The sequence below is a fragment of the Electrophorus electricus genome, chromosome 11 (assembly GCF_013358815.1).
Source record: "Electrophorus electricus isolate fEleEle1 chromosome 11, fEleEle1.pri, whole genome shotgun sequence".
Lineage (NCBI taxonomy): Eukaryota > Metazoa > Chordata > Actinopteri > Gymnotiformes > Gymnotidae > Electrophorus > Electrophorus electricus.
Window position 1 is genome coordinate 11,674,954 of NC_049545.1, and position 16,376 is coordinate 11,691,329.

General features: G+C 43.2%; 1 protein-coding gene across 6 annotated transcripts in view; it reads left to right on the forward strand.

Moving 5' to 3' along the window:
* cep170aa (centrosomal protein 170Aa) overlaps nt 1–16,376 on the forward strand; it is a 35,596-nt gene that overhangs the window by 4,705 nt on the left and 14,515 nt on the right. For all 6 annotated transcript variants that reach the window (XM_035531435.1, XM_035531436.1, XM_035531437.1 and 3 more), the window contains exons 2-8: nt 3,188–3,333; nt 5,772–5,861; nt 7,251–7,329; nt 7,507–7,565; nt 7,831–7,999; nt 11,682–11,819; nt 15,045–15,497. In XM_035531435.1, coding sequence (XP_035387328.1) covers nt 3,229–3,333; nt 5,772–5,861; nt 7,251–7,329; nt 7,507–7,565; nt 7,831–7,999; nt 11,682–11,819; nt 15,045–15,497 — 1,093 coding nt within the window. In that variant the 5' untranslated portion in view covers nt 3,188–3,228. The remainder of the gene's footprint in view (nt 1–3,187; nt 3,334–5,771; nt 5,862–7,250; nt 7,330–7,506; nt 7,566–7,830; nt 8,000–11,681; nt 11,820–15,044; nt 15,498–16,376) is intronic.

Sequence of the window (16,376 nt, forward strand, 5' to 3'; positions counted from 1 at the left end):
GCAAGAAAAGTTAGGTAAAGACTGTACTAAAAAGCAGTTGTTTTAGCATTTTGTGACACCTCTGAGATTGAATGCTCCCTAGCCAGTAAGCGATACTGACGGTAGCGGTAATAACAGAATGATTTTCTTGTCTTAGTTGCAGTGACGCAGAATGTAGAAAGGCAGTATGTTGTCTTGCTTGGTATTGATAGCCTGCCTCTTTGTGCACATACAGAAGGTGAAAGGTTGTCAAATGTCAAACTGGCATTAATTAACTGAGAGTAATCTGAGTGCATAGGTGAGTTTGTTTGGTTGCTGTTCTTGTGAAAGAAGACAAATAAAGATAAGGGTAGGGGTTTCCCCTGTAATCATCTGTGTATGAAGTGTAATCATGTAGTTGTGATTAGGCAGTGTCTCCTTCTGTCAAAAGACAAGACTGAGGAGTGTTATAGAGGTGGATGCATGTACTAAAACTACAAGAACATTTCACCAGTATTTTCATTCTCTCATTTAATTTGCTTGCTGAAAGGCTTAAGTAGGCTGGATGTAACTGATTAATTGTAACTCGCTAAACTTCCCACCTCCAGGTGGGATGGAGATTTCCTGAGGGAGTCTGTTTGCTGATCCAAGCCAGCTGTGCACTTGTTAGCTGGGCACGGCCGCGGCTGGCTCGCAAAGGAGGGCCAGGCAAGAGCTCGCAGGGCAAGGAATGAGGTCGTGGGGCCGAGGAGCGGCCACTCACACAGCTGTTGCATCATCTGGTAGAGACTCACTGAGGAGTTGACATGAAAGTCCAGAATGTCATTTAATTATTGTTCCGTTGCCTCCTTTTGAGGGAATAATACTCCAATAAAACGTTAGTATTTAGTGTATAAGAACAACAAAAAAAGTTGAAAATGAGGGTTTATATCTAAGCAAGAGATTTCACTCTCTTTTCAGGATATCTTTTTATAGACCAGGTGAATCAGTGGCTCATTCCTCCGAAAAGCAGATAGTGATGGAGAGATGAGCTGGGTCGGATGAGAGGAAGTCTCAGTCACACTTCCTGTTTCTCACAGAGTGCATGCAGTCAGCCCCAAACAATCCAACTCTTCAGGCCAGAGAGGGGGAGGATGCACTCCCAGCCAGCATGGAGAAATCGCCCTTTCACCCGCTGAAAAAAAAGCACATTGCTCTGCTGGCATGAAAACCAGCAGGCTGCAGATATCACTGCCAGTAAAGGAAAGAATACAGCCAGACGTCTTGTCCCTGTGCTTCTTTTGACAACACCAGTGGAAATCCACCATAGATTAGAGGTTTCTGGTTAAGCCTTAAGCCAGAGCTAAGCTCCCCAAGTTCGCATGCCTTTTTTAAGTCTTCCACATCGGGTCTTTAGTAGAGCTCCCTGTCTACTCTCCTGAAGCCCACCATGGTGGACGGTGGCAGGGGGTCCTCGTTGCCAAGAGCTGTGTCAGGAGAACATGCAGGAGGACAGACAGGAGGCAGGAGCTGGCCTGAAGCATTCCCCCACTGGCAGACGCTCTTTGGTGAGGCACTAAGAGAGGCACTGGCTGGCTTCCACACCAGGGTTCTTCTGCCACGTCGTGACTGTTCTCCACTTCTGTGGGTGATCACCGTCCCGGGACGGCCTTCCTTTGGCTAGGGGAGGGAACAGAGTGGGGTCGTCATTATGTATACGTTCCTCGCTAGCTCTTTTTATGCTGCGCCAAAAAGGGACGTCAGCCAAGGCAGCCCCCAAAACCCACAATCCCCGAAACCACAGTCAGCATCAGATTCCTGTTTCTCAATAACAAGGGCTTCTTTTTTTTTAAAAGCATGTTTTTTCACACTTAATATGTTATTTTAAAGCTGCCAGATTTAGGAGTGACTGAGTACAGTCGGATTTGGAATTTTGGAAAGGAGGTAATTGGATGCAGAGGAGATATGTTGAAACCACCCAAAGTGTTGTTATGCTCAGAGCTTGTCAAGGTTGTGAGCTGCTATGCTCACAAGCTGGCGTTTTGATGTGGGCATCCAATATTAATGTCAGATTGTTTCTGAAGCTTGATATCAGACTGCTCTCTGTTAAGCTTATTGTCAGTGTGTGGATGAGATTCTAAACATGGGGCTTGCGAGTGGGGAAATGTCACTCCTTTTGTGAAGCGGTAGCCTAATGTGGGTTCACGATCTGCACCCGCAAAATGTGAAACTCATAAATCAGAACAGTACATGGCATGGGACCAGATGTTGTCATAGCAATCGCTTATGAAGCATGTCTTATAATCTCACCAAATGGTAATCACGACTGCCTCTGAGTGCTGTATTGTATTCGAAGTGAAAAGAGCTTTGGACGGTGAGGGTGGTGTGACTGCTGTCCTAGCTAAGGGTCCCAGGTCCTGGACAGTTCAGCGACGCTGACGAATGGCTGTGGGTCATATGTGCACTCCTTCCTTTACTAGCTCTCTGTCATGCAAGAGCATCTGATGTTTTGTATGAAGAAAAAAATCTGGTTGTTTTTCTGGTGCATGGCCAGAATTATGGCTTCACCCTAAACACTTGGTCTGGCCTTGTTTTGTGGCGTCATTGTAACGTATACGTTTACCCAATTTCACAGCAAGAGCTCTGAGGATTGGCATGAGGTTGTCTAGCTGGACTGCATTCAGCATGTGGGCCAGGAAGTGCTGCTTGATGATTTTTTCCTTTCACAGCTGCAGGTCTGGGGCAGCTGAGTGTGGCCAGCTTTTCACTGAAACACAGAGAGAGAATGAGAGAGAGAGAGAGAGAGAGAGAGAGAGAGAGAGAGAGAGAGAGAGAGAAAACAGCAGAGCTGGGTGTGTAGCTGAGAAGCTTACATCACTTCCTGCAGCATCTGGCAGTGATCAGAGCAGGCGGTGAGGAAGGTGCTTAGTGCGCTCCCACTGGCTCTGCCCCTGCGGAAGGGACTGGAATGCTCCAAAGCTGAGGGCCGTCTAACGGATCTCTCTGTCTCTCCTCCCACTCAGCCACTTTGAAATTTCAAACTTAAACAAGATTTTCTGGTAGTGACATGAATGATCTCCCAATGTTCTCCTAGGGAAGCCCTACTAATGTATTTATGCTAAAGTCAATGTGTTGTTTAAAACGGCATAATTCTAAACTGATTTCAATCTTTTGATCTAATATCTGTTTTCCCCCATTTGTCTTGCTCTCTCTCTCTCTCTCTCTCTCTCTCTGTCTCTATCTCGAAAAGGATGACGTAGGGGCTGAAGGAGAGAGAGCGTGTGAGCAGAGATGAGCCTCACGTCCTGGTTCCTGGTGAGCAGCGGTGGCACACGCCACCGCCTGCCCCGGGAGATGATCTTCGTGGGTCGTGACGATTGCGAGCTCATGCTGCAGGTCAGCTGGTAGCCACTGTCACTCTGTCTGTCTCAGCCCGACGCTTTCAGACACCAGCGTTTCAGCAGAGGTCAATCCCCTAACAGCTGCCGGCGGGAAACTGATACTGTGTCCCCAATGCTCCTGACGACATCTTGGAGCTTTTTGGGTTTTTCGTAACATCTACTAACCCAGCACTTTGTTTTTCATAGCACCGTGCACTTTTGTACGATTTTGTGTTACTACTGAATGTGCGACTGACTGAACTGGTCCAGCAGATCACCCCAGTACTCAGGCTCGGAACCATGGTGGTATATTTAGTGTTGTTATTATTTGTGAGCTTTATTCCGTTTGAAGACTCATGGTTGGCATGGGAAGAGATGTGTATTATTTATGCCAAGTAAACTGACTGGTTTGGTCTGACACTATCAGAACGTGCATGGTTGTCATGGTGCTGTATTAATAGAAAGTGGAACGACTAGCTCACCGGTTGCTTTTAGATTTTCTAGGGGACCTCTACTATGAGTGGGCAAACATCCACCCTGCCAAACCTTCCAGAGAAACATAGCTTGCCACTGCTGTCATGAGGTACAAGCAACTTCAGAACACATGTATTATAGTACTGGAATACTAGGTACTACAACCAGTGCAAGCATAACAGTAAGGTGGTGCACAGAAAAGTAGGGTTTTTTTGTTGTTGTTTTTTTACATTTAGCCACATGGTTTAGATTCATTATATTGAGGACAGGCCTAAAGTGGTATGGCGGTGGTAGCAGCTCCCTATGTTGACACCCACACCTCATTTCAGTATTGCCAGCTGCTAAGCACTGGGTTGGTTCTGACTTTCTCCAGCTCTCTGGTTCTCCTAGGTACAGTCATTCACAGCTTTCTGTGCTCCGCTGCCTCTATAGTGCTTGTTTAAAAAGCTAGCGTCTGTGTGTGCCATTTTGTTGCAGTGCTAATAAAGAACTAAGGTTTGGTTGGCTCCCTGGAGGCTAGAGTAGTGTCCCGAGACATGCGTGTAGTGGCTCTTGAGCAGAATGTTTGCTAAGAACTCAGCAGCATCATAGCTCATGTGTGGCCACACCATGGCAAGATGCAGTAGCACTTTCTCTCTTTATCATGGCCCATACAGCAGGAATCCTGTGGCATGCAGATATATTTAGTCTATTATAGTATATTAGCATTCAACAGAAATTCTAGATTTCTGTTTTTCCCCCACAGATTCTCTGATCCTAAATATGGGGATTCCTCATATTAAAGTATTCATTGAGGGACCTTCAGAAACATGGGAAATGCTCTTGAATTTCAGGCACTAGCATGTAGAAGGTACAAACAAAGCTTTGTTTTGTTTGAACGTTTTTTCCCTCCCCTGTTACCCTTCAGTAGGCTGAGAACCTGAGAAACAATTTTTGGTTGGGCGGGGGGGGGGGGTTGATACATTTAAACATCAATTGCTCATTCATGTAATTGCAGTTACAAGACACTTTATTAATTAATGTATTTATCACATGGCCTGGCCAGTAATGGGCTGTTTAAATGTAAGAATTCTTTTAGCTAAAATGAAGCTTGTAGCTATCTAGTGAAGCTTCGGCTAGACTTCTTAATGTCCTTTGTTTAGACGAGGAAAAATGGCACTAGTTCTCCAATATTATGTCCATTATAAATAGCACCATGTCAACCCCTCCCCCTCTCTGTCTCTACCTCTCTCTCGCGCTGTCAGTTTTTACTGTGCCATCGCAGTGACAGATCATTTATTTGGATTCGCCACATTGCTCTTCTGAGGTGTTTTTCGACCTTTTGTTATTTGGGCCAGCCCATGTTCGCTTAGGCGTTTTGGATTGCTGGCAGTATAGGTGCCATCCCACTGCTCATCTTTATCCCTGTGGAATACATCGGTGCTTTTACGGGCCCCGATGGCACCTTCTTTGACTTTTCCTGAAACACCAACCTCATGAGCAGCTGAGCATCAGCATGTCACTCAGGATGTCCGCGCGCTTTTCCAGAGCGGAGCTTCGGATCAGTCCTTAAGTACTTCCTTTGCTAACAATCCCCTACTGACTCCACGGTCATAATCTCATCGGTAATAGGAGGAGATTTGTAATGTGCTGGAGACCATGACAGGTCTTTAAGAAACAATCTCGCTTTGGAACAATGCCAGCCTGAATGTCATTTTCCTTTGCCCTGTGATGAAACTACTGTTTAAATAAAGCAAATACACTGTACTGTGAATAAGGTTAGTGGTAAAGAGCCCCCTGCTCCATTCCCTAACTCATCTGATGTGTGTGTGCGCGTGTGTGTGTGTGTGTGTGTGTGTGTGTGTGTGTGTGTGTGTGTGTGTGTGTGTGTGTGTGTGCGTGCGTGTGTGCGAGTGTGTGTGTGTGTGTGTGTGTGTGCGTGTGCGTGTGCGTGCGTGCATGTGTGTGTGTGTGTGTGTGTGTGTGTGTGTGTGTGTGCAGTCCCGCAGTGTAGACAAGCAGCACGCTGTGATCAACTACGAGTCTTCCAGTGATGAACACAAGGTGAAGGATCTGGGGAGTCTCAACGGGGTAAGTGGACACAGTGTACGACAAGGCAAATTGCAAACAAGCCAAATCGCACGTGTTGTTACCCCCTGCTCCTTCCCTCCTGTGGTGTGCATTAGTGCTTTTACCCTCTCAAATGGTGCCTCACGCCCTATGTGATCTCACTTTATGATGTGCAGGGTTCTCATTGTTTCTTTGACTTTGAAAAATATGTTCAAAACTGCTTACATGTAAATTGCTTTTTTGTTTAAGTAATTTAAGAAACCATGCCATTCCTAAACCAAGTAGAGAATGTTGTTGTATTCTGAGTCATGTGTTATTGTCAGTGATTCTCCCTGTGCCCGAGGCTGGTAGAAGCAAGTCAGCATGTCTCAGTGCCTAAAACAGGAAGTCAGATTCAAAGCTCTTCCTGTTAGGTCATACTTTCGTATTGCTCTTCCTGCACACTTGTGGCAGGAAACATTCCCAAACCCAAATTAAAACCCCACAATTACTCCTTAAAAAAGCTCCCTGCATTTTGTTCAGCCATGTTTCTGCTGTGCACTCTGCTTGTGGTTATTATGTGGAAACAGACACTACATGAATGTTTCTTTTGTCATTGAGGCTTGCTATGTGTGAATCACGAATCAGTGCCTCCATAAAATGCTCCCACACCCCCACTCTGGTGGTCTATTACAGAACCCGCACCCCCACACTGGTGGTCTATTACAGAACCCAGACCTCTGTTTCTGGTGACCTATTCCAGCACCAAGTTTCTTCATTTACACTTTTAAATGTGGAGTAAAAAATTATCATCTTTTCAGAGGAAACTTTAAACTGAGCCATAATGAAAGTGCTCAGTTAGCGAGACTTGTTCATCGTCCCTTCCAGGGAGTGTGTGATATTTGAGACAGAGCAGAGGCTTCAGCGCTCAGACCACCAGCACGTACACACTCACGTGCAGAAGGACTGAAGACTTTATGAAATTATGCTGTTTGCGACGGCATGTTTAAGTTTGTCAGTGTTTTGTGGAGATCAGGTTAAGTTGATTTTAACAAGGAAATGCTGTTTTTAACAACTGTAGAGCAAAATTTATTGGAGACTAAACTTCAGTAACTGACTGAGCTAAAGTCCATCCCTGTGGGCAGATTTGGAGATTAAATCTCTGCCTATGATAATTTTTTAACTTCTTTAGCCGTGGATTTGGTTTTGCCTCAGATCTTTTGATACTAACTTCATTAGGTAACCAACAGCAACATAATCCTTTACTCTTAGAAAATCCTTTTTTTTCTCTTTGATGGAACTCACAGCATCTCCTGAGACATGCATGCTGATGACCACCATCAGAGATTCTTTCATTGTGATCTACTTTAGAGGTCACAGGCAAATATGAATGGTACAGTGAGTAACAAAAGTCTTAATTTCTGCTTTCAGACATTTGTGAATGATGTTAGAATCCAGGAGCAGATGTATATCACTCTGAAGATTGATGACAAACTGAGGTTTGGATATGATATCCTTCACCAAATGCTTGCTGTCACTCCATCTTACAGTGTACAAAACTTGTGTCTGCATTTGATTTGATATGAATCACAATTATGTCTACTGGTGTCATGTGGGCATGTGTGTGTGTTTGTAAAATATCAACATCACTGTATATAAGTTATTCTTTTTCCTTAACCTGTCTCACATACCAACCTGTTCACTGTAGTCCGGGGTGAGCTGCATGTACCAGAGGAAGCTCTAAAGGTAATATGCCTAACTATGCCCTGATTTACCTGTAACTATACCATACAGCATCACCCTCTCTATTTAGCAGTAAATATAGCAGTTTTAAATAACCCTGATTGTTAGACACACTAAGTGTACCAATCACCCATATTAGGGTCATGTTAGGGTCATATTATTTGTGTTCATTGCATTTTAGGCAAACAGCCCTTATGTTTGCGCTTCCAAGACTGATGACAGGTGACATCTTCTGTCTCTGATGGTGTTCTTTTTGTCTCTCGGTCAGCATGAGAAGTTTACCAGCCAGCTCCAGCTGGGAAAGAAGCCCGCCAGTGCAGAGCTCCCCAAAACACCCAGGTCTCCTACCCAAGCCACAGAGAGCAAGACAGCTGAAGCCACCCAGGAACCTGCAGCCAGGCCTGCAGAACCCAGCAAGGCAGATGACAAAGTGCCAGGTGAAGCCAGACTGCGTCCTTTATCTTACATTGTAGAGTCGACATGATTAATTGCACCTCCTAATGCTTGGAGGCTTTGTTGAATGTGAAGACTTCATTTGGTACCATGTTGGCTGTGCCATTGGAGTCCATCCTACACTTTATGAAACATGTTATAACAATTTTCTGAATTTCTACAACTGTATGTCCTCATTAGCACCTACCAATCTCTCTCCCATTTTCCTTCTCTTACATGCTCTTACCTACAACCACATAATAATAAGCACTAAAAATTAAAAATAATTAGTTCTCCAATTACTGATGCATGTATTCCTAATGGACGGTACTCTTCTAGATCACCACTAGTTGGGAGTAACAATAATATATATATATATATATATATATATATATATATATATATATATATATATATATATATAGAGAGAGAGAGAGAGAGAGAGAGAGAGAGAGAGAGAGAGAGAGAGAGAGAGAGAGAGGCAGCACCTATAAGTGATCCACTGATGTTTCACACAGGACTAAAACCAGGAAATATGCCAGGCATCATTAACGCTCCAGCCATCAGTGCACATCATAGTAGATCTGGGGGCTCCAGTGCAAAAGCTCCAGCACTGAATTAACATGCACACTTTTGAATTAACACCTACACTGTTCATTTCAGTCTGGCTGTAAGTATGAATTCAATACTGGGCATTTTAATGTTGAATGTTACACTAAAAACAGATAAAAAAACAACCTTGGACCAAAATTACATCTGCCCATGAAGAAGCTAATTCTTCTATTTGACTGTTTTGCATACACTGGGACCTTTACATGACAGTGCCACAAATGGAAATATACAATGATGACATTTGAAACCTATTAAAGGCAGATGCTGTTGGTGTCACTCCAGATGAGTGATCTTTTGACAACCACTCAGGCTTTCCAGTATTAAAGAAGCTTTAAGACCTAATTAGAATGTTGGCTGTGTCTTAACACGGCTGTATGAATGTAATGTTCTGGTGTCCAAAAGCAGCAAGCCAAGCATGTAACAGCAATCCACTTAACCTCAGGCTGCTGTAGCCGAGATGGTTCCTACCATGGCCTGCTAAGCTAGTTTCATTGACTAGCACTATATATTTAAGCCTAACTAATTATGAGTGTGTCCCAAGGCTGTGGTGAAGTGCTGGGTGGGTAATTGCAGGGCAGTGACAGACCCCACACCCATAGCTCTAGTGTTCTGGGCATCAGAATGGAAGAGGCGGGTGCCTCTTAACCCTTTGTTCTTATCTCAGTGCCACCGGGTTATTTTAGCCTGGTAACTGTCAGCCTCATGCTCGAATGCTTCCGCCTTCTCTGTGTTACAGTGACGTCCCCAGTCGAAATAAATGCACTAAATACATCTTTTAAAAAGTATAACAGTATTAAATCATTTACAGTAGCCTGTGTTATTGCTTATAAAACGCTAATGCTGAATGAACCCGCTTTTTCCAAAGCTGCCTAAGGTCTGATGGTTTATATCAGCCCTTCTGGTGGAATTCTAAGTGCATAAAGTGTTCTTGCATGCCCAATAACAAACCTAATGCTGCCACATTTCTGTATGCAATGCAGAGTAAAGGTCCTGTACAGTTGTTAAAATCTGTGAAAAATGTTATATATATTCCAATTACCTTCCAATGTTTTCCCCTAAAAGGACATAAAAAGTAGTCTTTTAATACATTTTTTTCTTACCAGTCTGCTGGTAGTGGACCCCAGCTGATTGACAAACGTAACCACCCAATTAATGAAATATGGCGCAACCTGGAAATGGGATCGCGTCAACTCGGCTTTATTTCTATGAACTTGAAGAGGTGAAAGGCCGCAATGAGGTCGCGGTCAACAGCGGAAACCATGCATTGTTTAAATACACACTAATCAAGTTCTCTGGTTAAATTAAGAATGTATTTAGAGCGGTATCATCTGTGTATTTCTTTCATACTTTCACTTTCACGTTAACGCCATATTAGCTAGCTTAGCTTATATTCGGCTAGTTAACCAGATATAACTAACAGCTGAACGAGGGAAAGTCACCTGGCAGTTTATCGTATATATAACGTTATAAAAGGACATTTGTAGCTGAGCTAAATTAAATAACAAAATTAGCAAACAGTAGCCTGTACATTTTTGCTATATTCGAGTTGCTTGCTACATTATTGTCAGTGTCAGCTGAAAAGAGTGACTTTTAAAAAATAAAGACTAACTTCTCCGCATTGCCTACAGTAAGTGTCAGGAAAGCTGTTGCTTTCAGCTCGAGTCTGCTGGCAAATCCTGAGCTTTATTGAGACCAATTTTCCAGTGTGTGCACAGTGAAATACCTGCTACAGTGTTTTGTATTGGGCCATTTTTTGCCATTTTTATTTGGTCTCGTTTTCTGGAATAAAACGTAGAGCGTATCTTCCTCTTGTCTGTCACTCGAGTAGAGCGATGTGGAGTGAGTAAAGTGTGGGTGGGTCAGTTGGTTTTACAGTTCATGAATATTCAATATAAGGTGTCATATGATTCGCTATAGTCAATTGGTGTCATATGACGTCTAAGATCATAGGGGGTAGTGTACTTTCTTTTCTTTTTTTTATTAGAGGTTATTTTATGCACTCTGCAGTGCCCAATAAATGTTGGACAGAAGCCGGAGTATGAAGATAATCACATACTTTCTGCTAATGTAATATTTTGAATAAGGAGGGAAAATACTGTACAGGGCCTTTAAGATAAAAAAAACCTGGTTTGGTGCATTGCAGCTTATAAAATCATCAAAACTACCATAATTGGATCTTTTTTTTTCCTTTTTTTAATAGCTCAGATGCTCTCTATTCTACCCTGGGGTGTAGTTGTAATCACTTAAAACATGAACACGTTCAAAATGGCACAGACATTGGGGAAAGCATCTAACATCTCCAACCCCTGGTTTACAGTTGTTATCTGTCCTTCTTTTATATCAAACTGCAGCATCTAAGTTTATTAAACCCTGTTGGATCAATGCAATTTTACTACAGGACGTCAGGAAATTTTAAGACCGATTAGCACAAGATAAGAAATCTCGGCCTAAATGACTGAGATGGGAGTGGATATTCAATTTACTCACTACTGTTACCTCCAAAAAAAGTAGACGATGGATGATAATTAATTTTATAGTATCAATGAAAATCTAGTTTGAAAATGAGCAGGATACATGTCCATAGCACATATGTAGGCTATAGGCTATGCCACACAATGACTTCATTAAAGCTGCTAGGAGTGTCTGGCTTGTCTTCTGGATTCCTACAGCAACTTAGATTTGACCCAAGGTGTCTGCGCCTCCATACTTGAGAAAAAACGCAAAAACCTCTTTTCCCGTGTGATATGATGGAATATTTACACAAATGTCGTTTCGCACGGGATTAATATAACCTGAGGTTATAATACTTAATGACTTGCCGCATTCGGATGCGACTAAAATCACTGAGAAACAGGGGTAATAATTACATTACCCCACTTCCCCATGTAAAACTTATCCCCTCTGAGTAGGACCACGTAAAGATGGTCAGTTAGAATCCAATATTCCAACAGTAATCACGAGGACAAAAAAAAAAAAGATTAAAAAGTGATAAGACCAAATGATGTATGCTAAAAGCCATGGACAAGCCAAATACATTGATTGGGTTGGTGAAGTAACAATGTCTTGTTGTTGTAGGGGACATTGCTGCGTTACACAGAGGAACACCTTTGTATGGACAACCATCTTGGTGGGGCGATGGTGATGCTGATGACGAGAACTCATTTAAACAGGAGAATAAAGCATCTGGGAAAAAACAGGAAACTCCTGGGCCAGGTAAGGCCACAATCTTGTCTTACCACAATTTTCTTAGACGAGTTAATCTGATTTGAATGGGTCATAATTGCTTGATTTATTGCAAGCATAATGGAATGGTCATTATTATAAATGTAAAGCCTTTTAAGACCCATTTTGAGCACATTTGTATAAGAATAAATTGCACACAACTCGACGTTTTATGATGAAAAGGTTAAAAGTAACTTCAACAAAATAATTCCATAGCTTTCTTTTGACTTTGATTTGAGATGACTAAAAATAACAATACATGCACCGCATAAAATCCCCTGAAAAACATGTTTTATAGACTCTGAGGTCTGTTTATTGCAAATGATTATTTCCCAGTTTTCACCTCACAATGTGATTTGTCTGGACTGAACAAGGATTCAAGTGCATATCTACAACATCATTCTTACCACAGCTATTCTGGGTACATTGGTCAAAAATAAAGTGCTTTTAATCCTGCAAGCTTTCTAGCATGGTTCCACCCAGGGCAAACGCAGCCACCAAAGCCTGGCTTGGCTGTGGTGTGTTTGGGTCCTGGACCCTGCCATCCCGTTCCCTCGTACCATGCAGGAGTAATAGGATTGGACATTGCTGGGGCTCTTGCCACAGCGGGGTCTTCTATGGTGTGTGAGCTCCAGACCCTAGACAAAAGAAACCCTGATCGGTGACTTCAATAGATAGAGAAAGGGAGTAGAAAATGTATGACGCAAAATATTTATTTACTGTGATGCAAATTATTTATTTATATAAAGCTGTATTTATGCTGACCTTTTTTACAACACCTTGCACAGTCTTTAAATATGTGCTGTGTTGACTTTCTCGCTGATTGTTACTCTTTTGTTGTGCGTGTGTGTATGAACTGTGGCAGTGAGAGAGTTTTGGTGTGTTATAAGTGGGACGCAGACACAGAATGTTGGCTGTGGTGTGGTGCAGCGTTTGGGTTTGTGTTTGAGGATTCTGAGTGAATTTGCTCTTGCAAAGCTCTTGCTTCTCCCGCAGTTAGGTGAAACAAAGAGCGCAACATGGCCTTTATGGCATCTGTAGTAATCGACTATTGTCTGACGTTGCAGAGTTGAGTGTGTTTCCATGTGGGTTGACTGTGTTCTGTAGGTCAGCAGTGTCCTGTGGGTCGACTGTGTTAACTGTGTTCTAAGGGCTGATAATATTCTTTGAATTGATTGTGTTCTGTGGGCTGACAGTGTTTTGTGTGTTAACAGTGATCTGTGGGTTGACTGTTGACTGTGTTCTGCGGTTTGACAGCTGTGGGTCGACTGTGTTAACTGTGTTCTGTGGGTTGACTGTGTTCTGTGGGCTGACAGTGTTTTGTGTGTTAACAGTGATCTGTGGGTTGACTGTTGACTGTGTTCTGGGGTTTGACAGCTGTGGGTTGACTGTGTTCTGTGGGTTAACTGTGATGTGGAAGTTCTAAAAGTGTTTGCCTCTGTGAGCAAGAGAGGAGAACAGACATCACCCACTCCCTCTCACTAGGGAATAAAATTGTGCATATTTCTAAGTGTATGGTTTTATAGTTCTCTTCATATTCTCCATTCTCTCTTTCAAGGCCCACACATGAGAAAGCATTTATGCCTCTTACTTAAATACATCCCTGACAGCAGCCTATCTGTCAAGGAAAGAAGTAACTATATGCTCAGTGAATGGCCCTGTGTGCTTCTGAGGTAATATCTGGCAAATGTACCTCTCAGAGACAACGACTGTCAGATGGAAGGCATTGTTTGACTATGACTTATCTTCCTTTGCTGCCAAAGAAGACAGAACAGGAGTGCCCAAGACTACTAACGTCTTTATGTGAATCAGCACTATTCTCCTCAGCTGCACAAACTCAGAAGTGTGCCAGAGAGAGAGGGAGAGAGAGGAAGAGTCATTGCAACCGTTCCCTACATCAAAGTGCCCTTACCGACTGTTTTTTTTAGGCTGTGGTGAAGGCCGTTCTTCCTCAGTGAAAGGTAGCGGAGCTCGAGTAGCTAGGAGGGGAAGAGAGACAGAAAGAATAGGAACTGTGAATAGGCTCTTTTGTAGCCAGGCCCAGCCCACTTCGCTGGGGATTTTGTCACCGGAGTGTTTTCACATTCAACTCTATGACACCCAACCACTTCACCTCTTCCACAAGAAAGCTTGCATGCCTCATTCGTGAGTATTCCGGATCTTTATGAATGAGGTTGAATGTAGGTGGGTTTTGATACTGAACATGTTCAGTAATGATTGTTCTTGTATTTCATATGGCTGCACTGGTTGGCCTGGTAGTTTGCCTGGACAGCTTTCTGTTTTGAATAATTGGAACTGTGCAACTCAGGTTTTGAAACCAGACTTATCAAGTTGTGAAACATTATGATGTTTGATAATGACAGGATGATAGGGTAATTTTTCTGATTTGTTTTTAAACTAGGGGGCTACATGCTTGGGTTAAGACGAAATGCAATTTAAAAAAAAACAAAACACTTTACCATGATTCTGATTGGTTGTGAACTTAGAATGCTCTAAACAACAGTGTAGGACGCCTTCTAGGATCAAGATCAAAATGCAAAGCTATAAACCACTACAGCTCGGAGATAAAGTTAATTCTCTACAACGGATAATTATAACTTGCACAAGTTTCAATATTACTCACTTCTCTTTTTCTGTTTCCTTTAAAGTCAGAGATCATAATTATATGGAAAATTGTGTCTCTGTGATCGTATTAGGAACACACATTACTATTGTTTATCTACTAGAAAATATTCTAGTTTCCGTTGTTCTTAAATTGAGAAATCGTTAATAAAAGAAAACCTTAGACTAATGTGTGATAATTATTATCTTTGTATAAGTGCCGTGTTGTGATACTCTGTAAGGTTTGTATGGAGTGCATAGAGGTAATTCTACTGTCTGAATGAAGAATCAGTAAAACACGTCTTAGCACACGTAACAATGGCAATAACAATGGGGCTTAATTCCTAGGGCATCTGTTACAAACAAATTGAGTTACATAAACATTAATAATGAAGTATTCTAACTGGCTGTCATTAGATTCCCCGCTAACTGATGTCAGGCGCAATAAATGGAATTATGAGGACTTACCCATTTATTGTCGAGCGTCTCCACCAGACACTTATCCAGACAAACGGTCTGATGCTCAAAGATAGCTGTGTTGATCCTTTACTGGAGGTCATGACCCTTAATCCTCAAGGGTCAATCTTCATTGTCCATTTTCATGTGGCTCCACAGACGGCAAGGAGGCCAAGAGGGCGGAGAAAGCCAGGGAGAACGGCCTGGGCCCACTAGGCCCTGAGCCCAGCTACTTCGAGATCCCCAGCAAGGACAGCCACATGGCAGAGAGTAGCATCCATGAGATCCCCACCAAAGACACGGAGGGCCAGGGCGCTGGCAGGCCCACAGCAGGGGCCGCCGCGCAGGCCAACACCTCCTTCACCATCGAGTTCGACAGCACCTCGCCCGGCAAGGTCACCATCAAGGATCACGTGTCCCGCCCGAGGCCCAAGAAGCCTCAGCCAGGCGGCAAGGAGCTCAGCACCCTGCAGGCGGCCATCATGGCCTCAGAGAGCAAGGTGGCTGACTGGCTTGCCCACAACGACCCGCCGCAGGTCAGACGCCCGTCCACGGAGGAGGACAGCAAGAGCATTAAAAGCGACGTGCCTGTCCACCTCAAGAGGCTGAAAGGTGGGCAGCTACAGATTATAAAAATGATGGCCAGTAACGACTTACTCACGTTAATGCAAGAATTAGGACCTATATAAATTGCCGACATCGGTCTGTTCTTAAATTAACCGTGGTAGTAGACTCAATATGTTTCTGAGATTTGAGCCCTTGTTGCCCTGATTGAATAGAGATGCAACCTAGTTTGTGTGCAGACCCTGGAGGCCACGTGTGTCTCTGGCACTGTGCTGCTGAGGGGCTTTGATTGTGTTGCTCTTATGATGCTTTCAAGCAAGGTGAGATATATCGTGCACAGAGGTGCTAGTGCTCATAGTGCTTATTTTAGTAGGCCATACTCTTTGGCCTCTGGCGGCTAGCTCTTTTTTCAAAGCCACACTGTTCTTACTGAGGTTTTTTCAGCACAGAAATAAGATGGATTTGTGAAGTGTGCTCTGAATCTACATTTGTATAACTTTTGGAGTTATCCAAGATATATCCAATCGTAGTTAAACAAAAAGCAAAGAGACTGTTTGACCTCTGGTGTTTGACTTTCAAAGCAGGTTGGTGTTTACTGGATCATAATCTTTTGCAAGAAATTTGCAAGATGTGCTGGTGTGTAATGTAAGTGTGAATCTGAGATGTCTAGGCGCTGAGGGATGGACTCGGTCTCAGCGGACGTCTGAGACACGCAGCCCACCGAGATAAATGGGGCAATTGTGAACTGTCAGATTTTCTGCTGTGTTTCCCTTTCTGGAGGATTTAAGTGCACTTCACGTTCCTTTAAATCCTCTTCTCATCACCCCCATTGACAGACGTGAGCACCGAGGCTTGGGTTAGCACTCTGCTCTCTCCCTTTCTTCCCCAAAGGCAGCTCCGTCGTCTTAGTCTCCCAGCAGGCACATG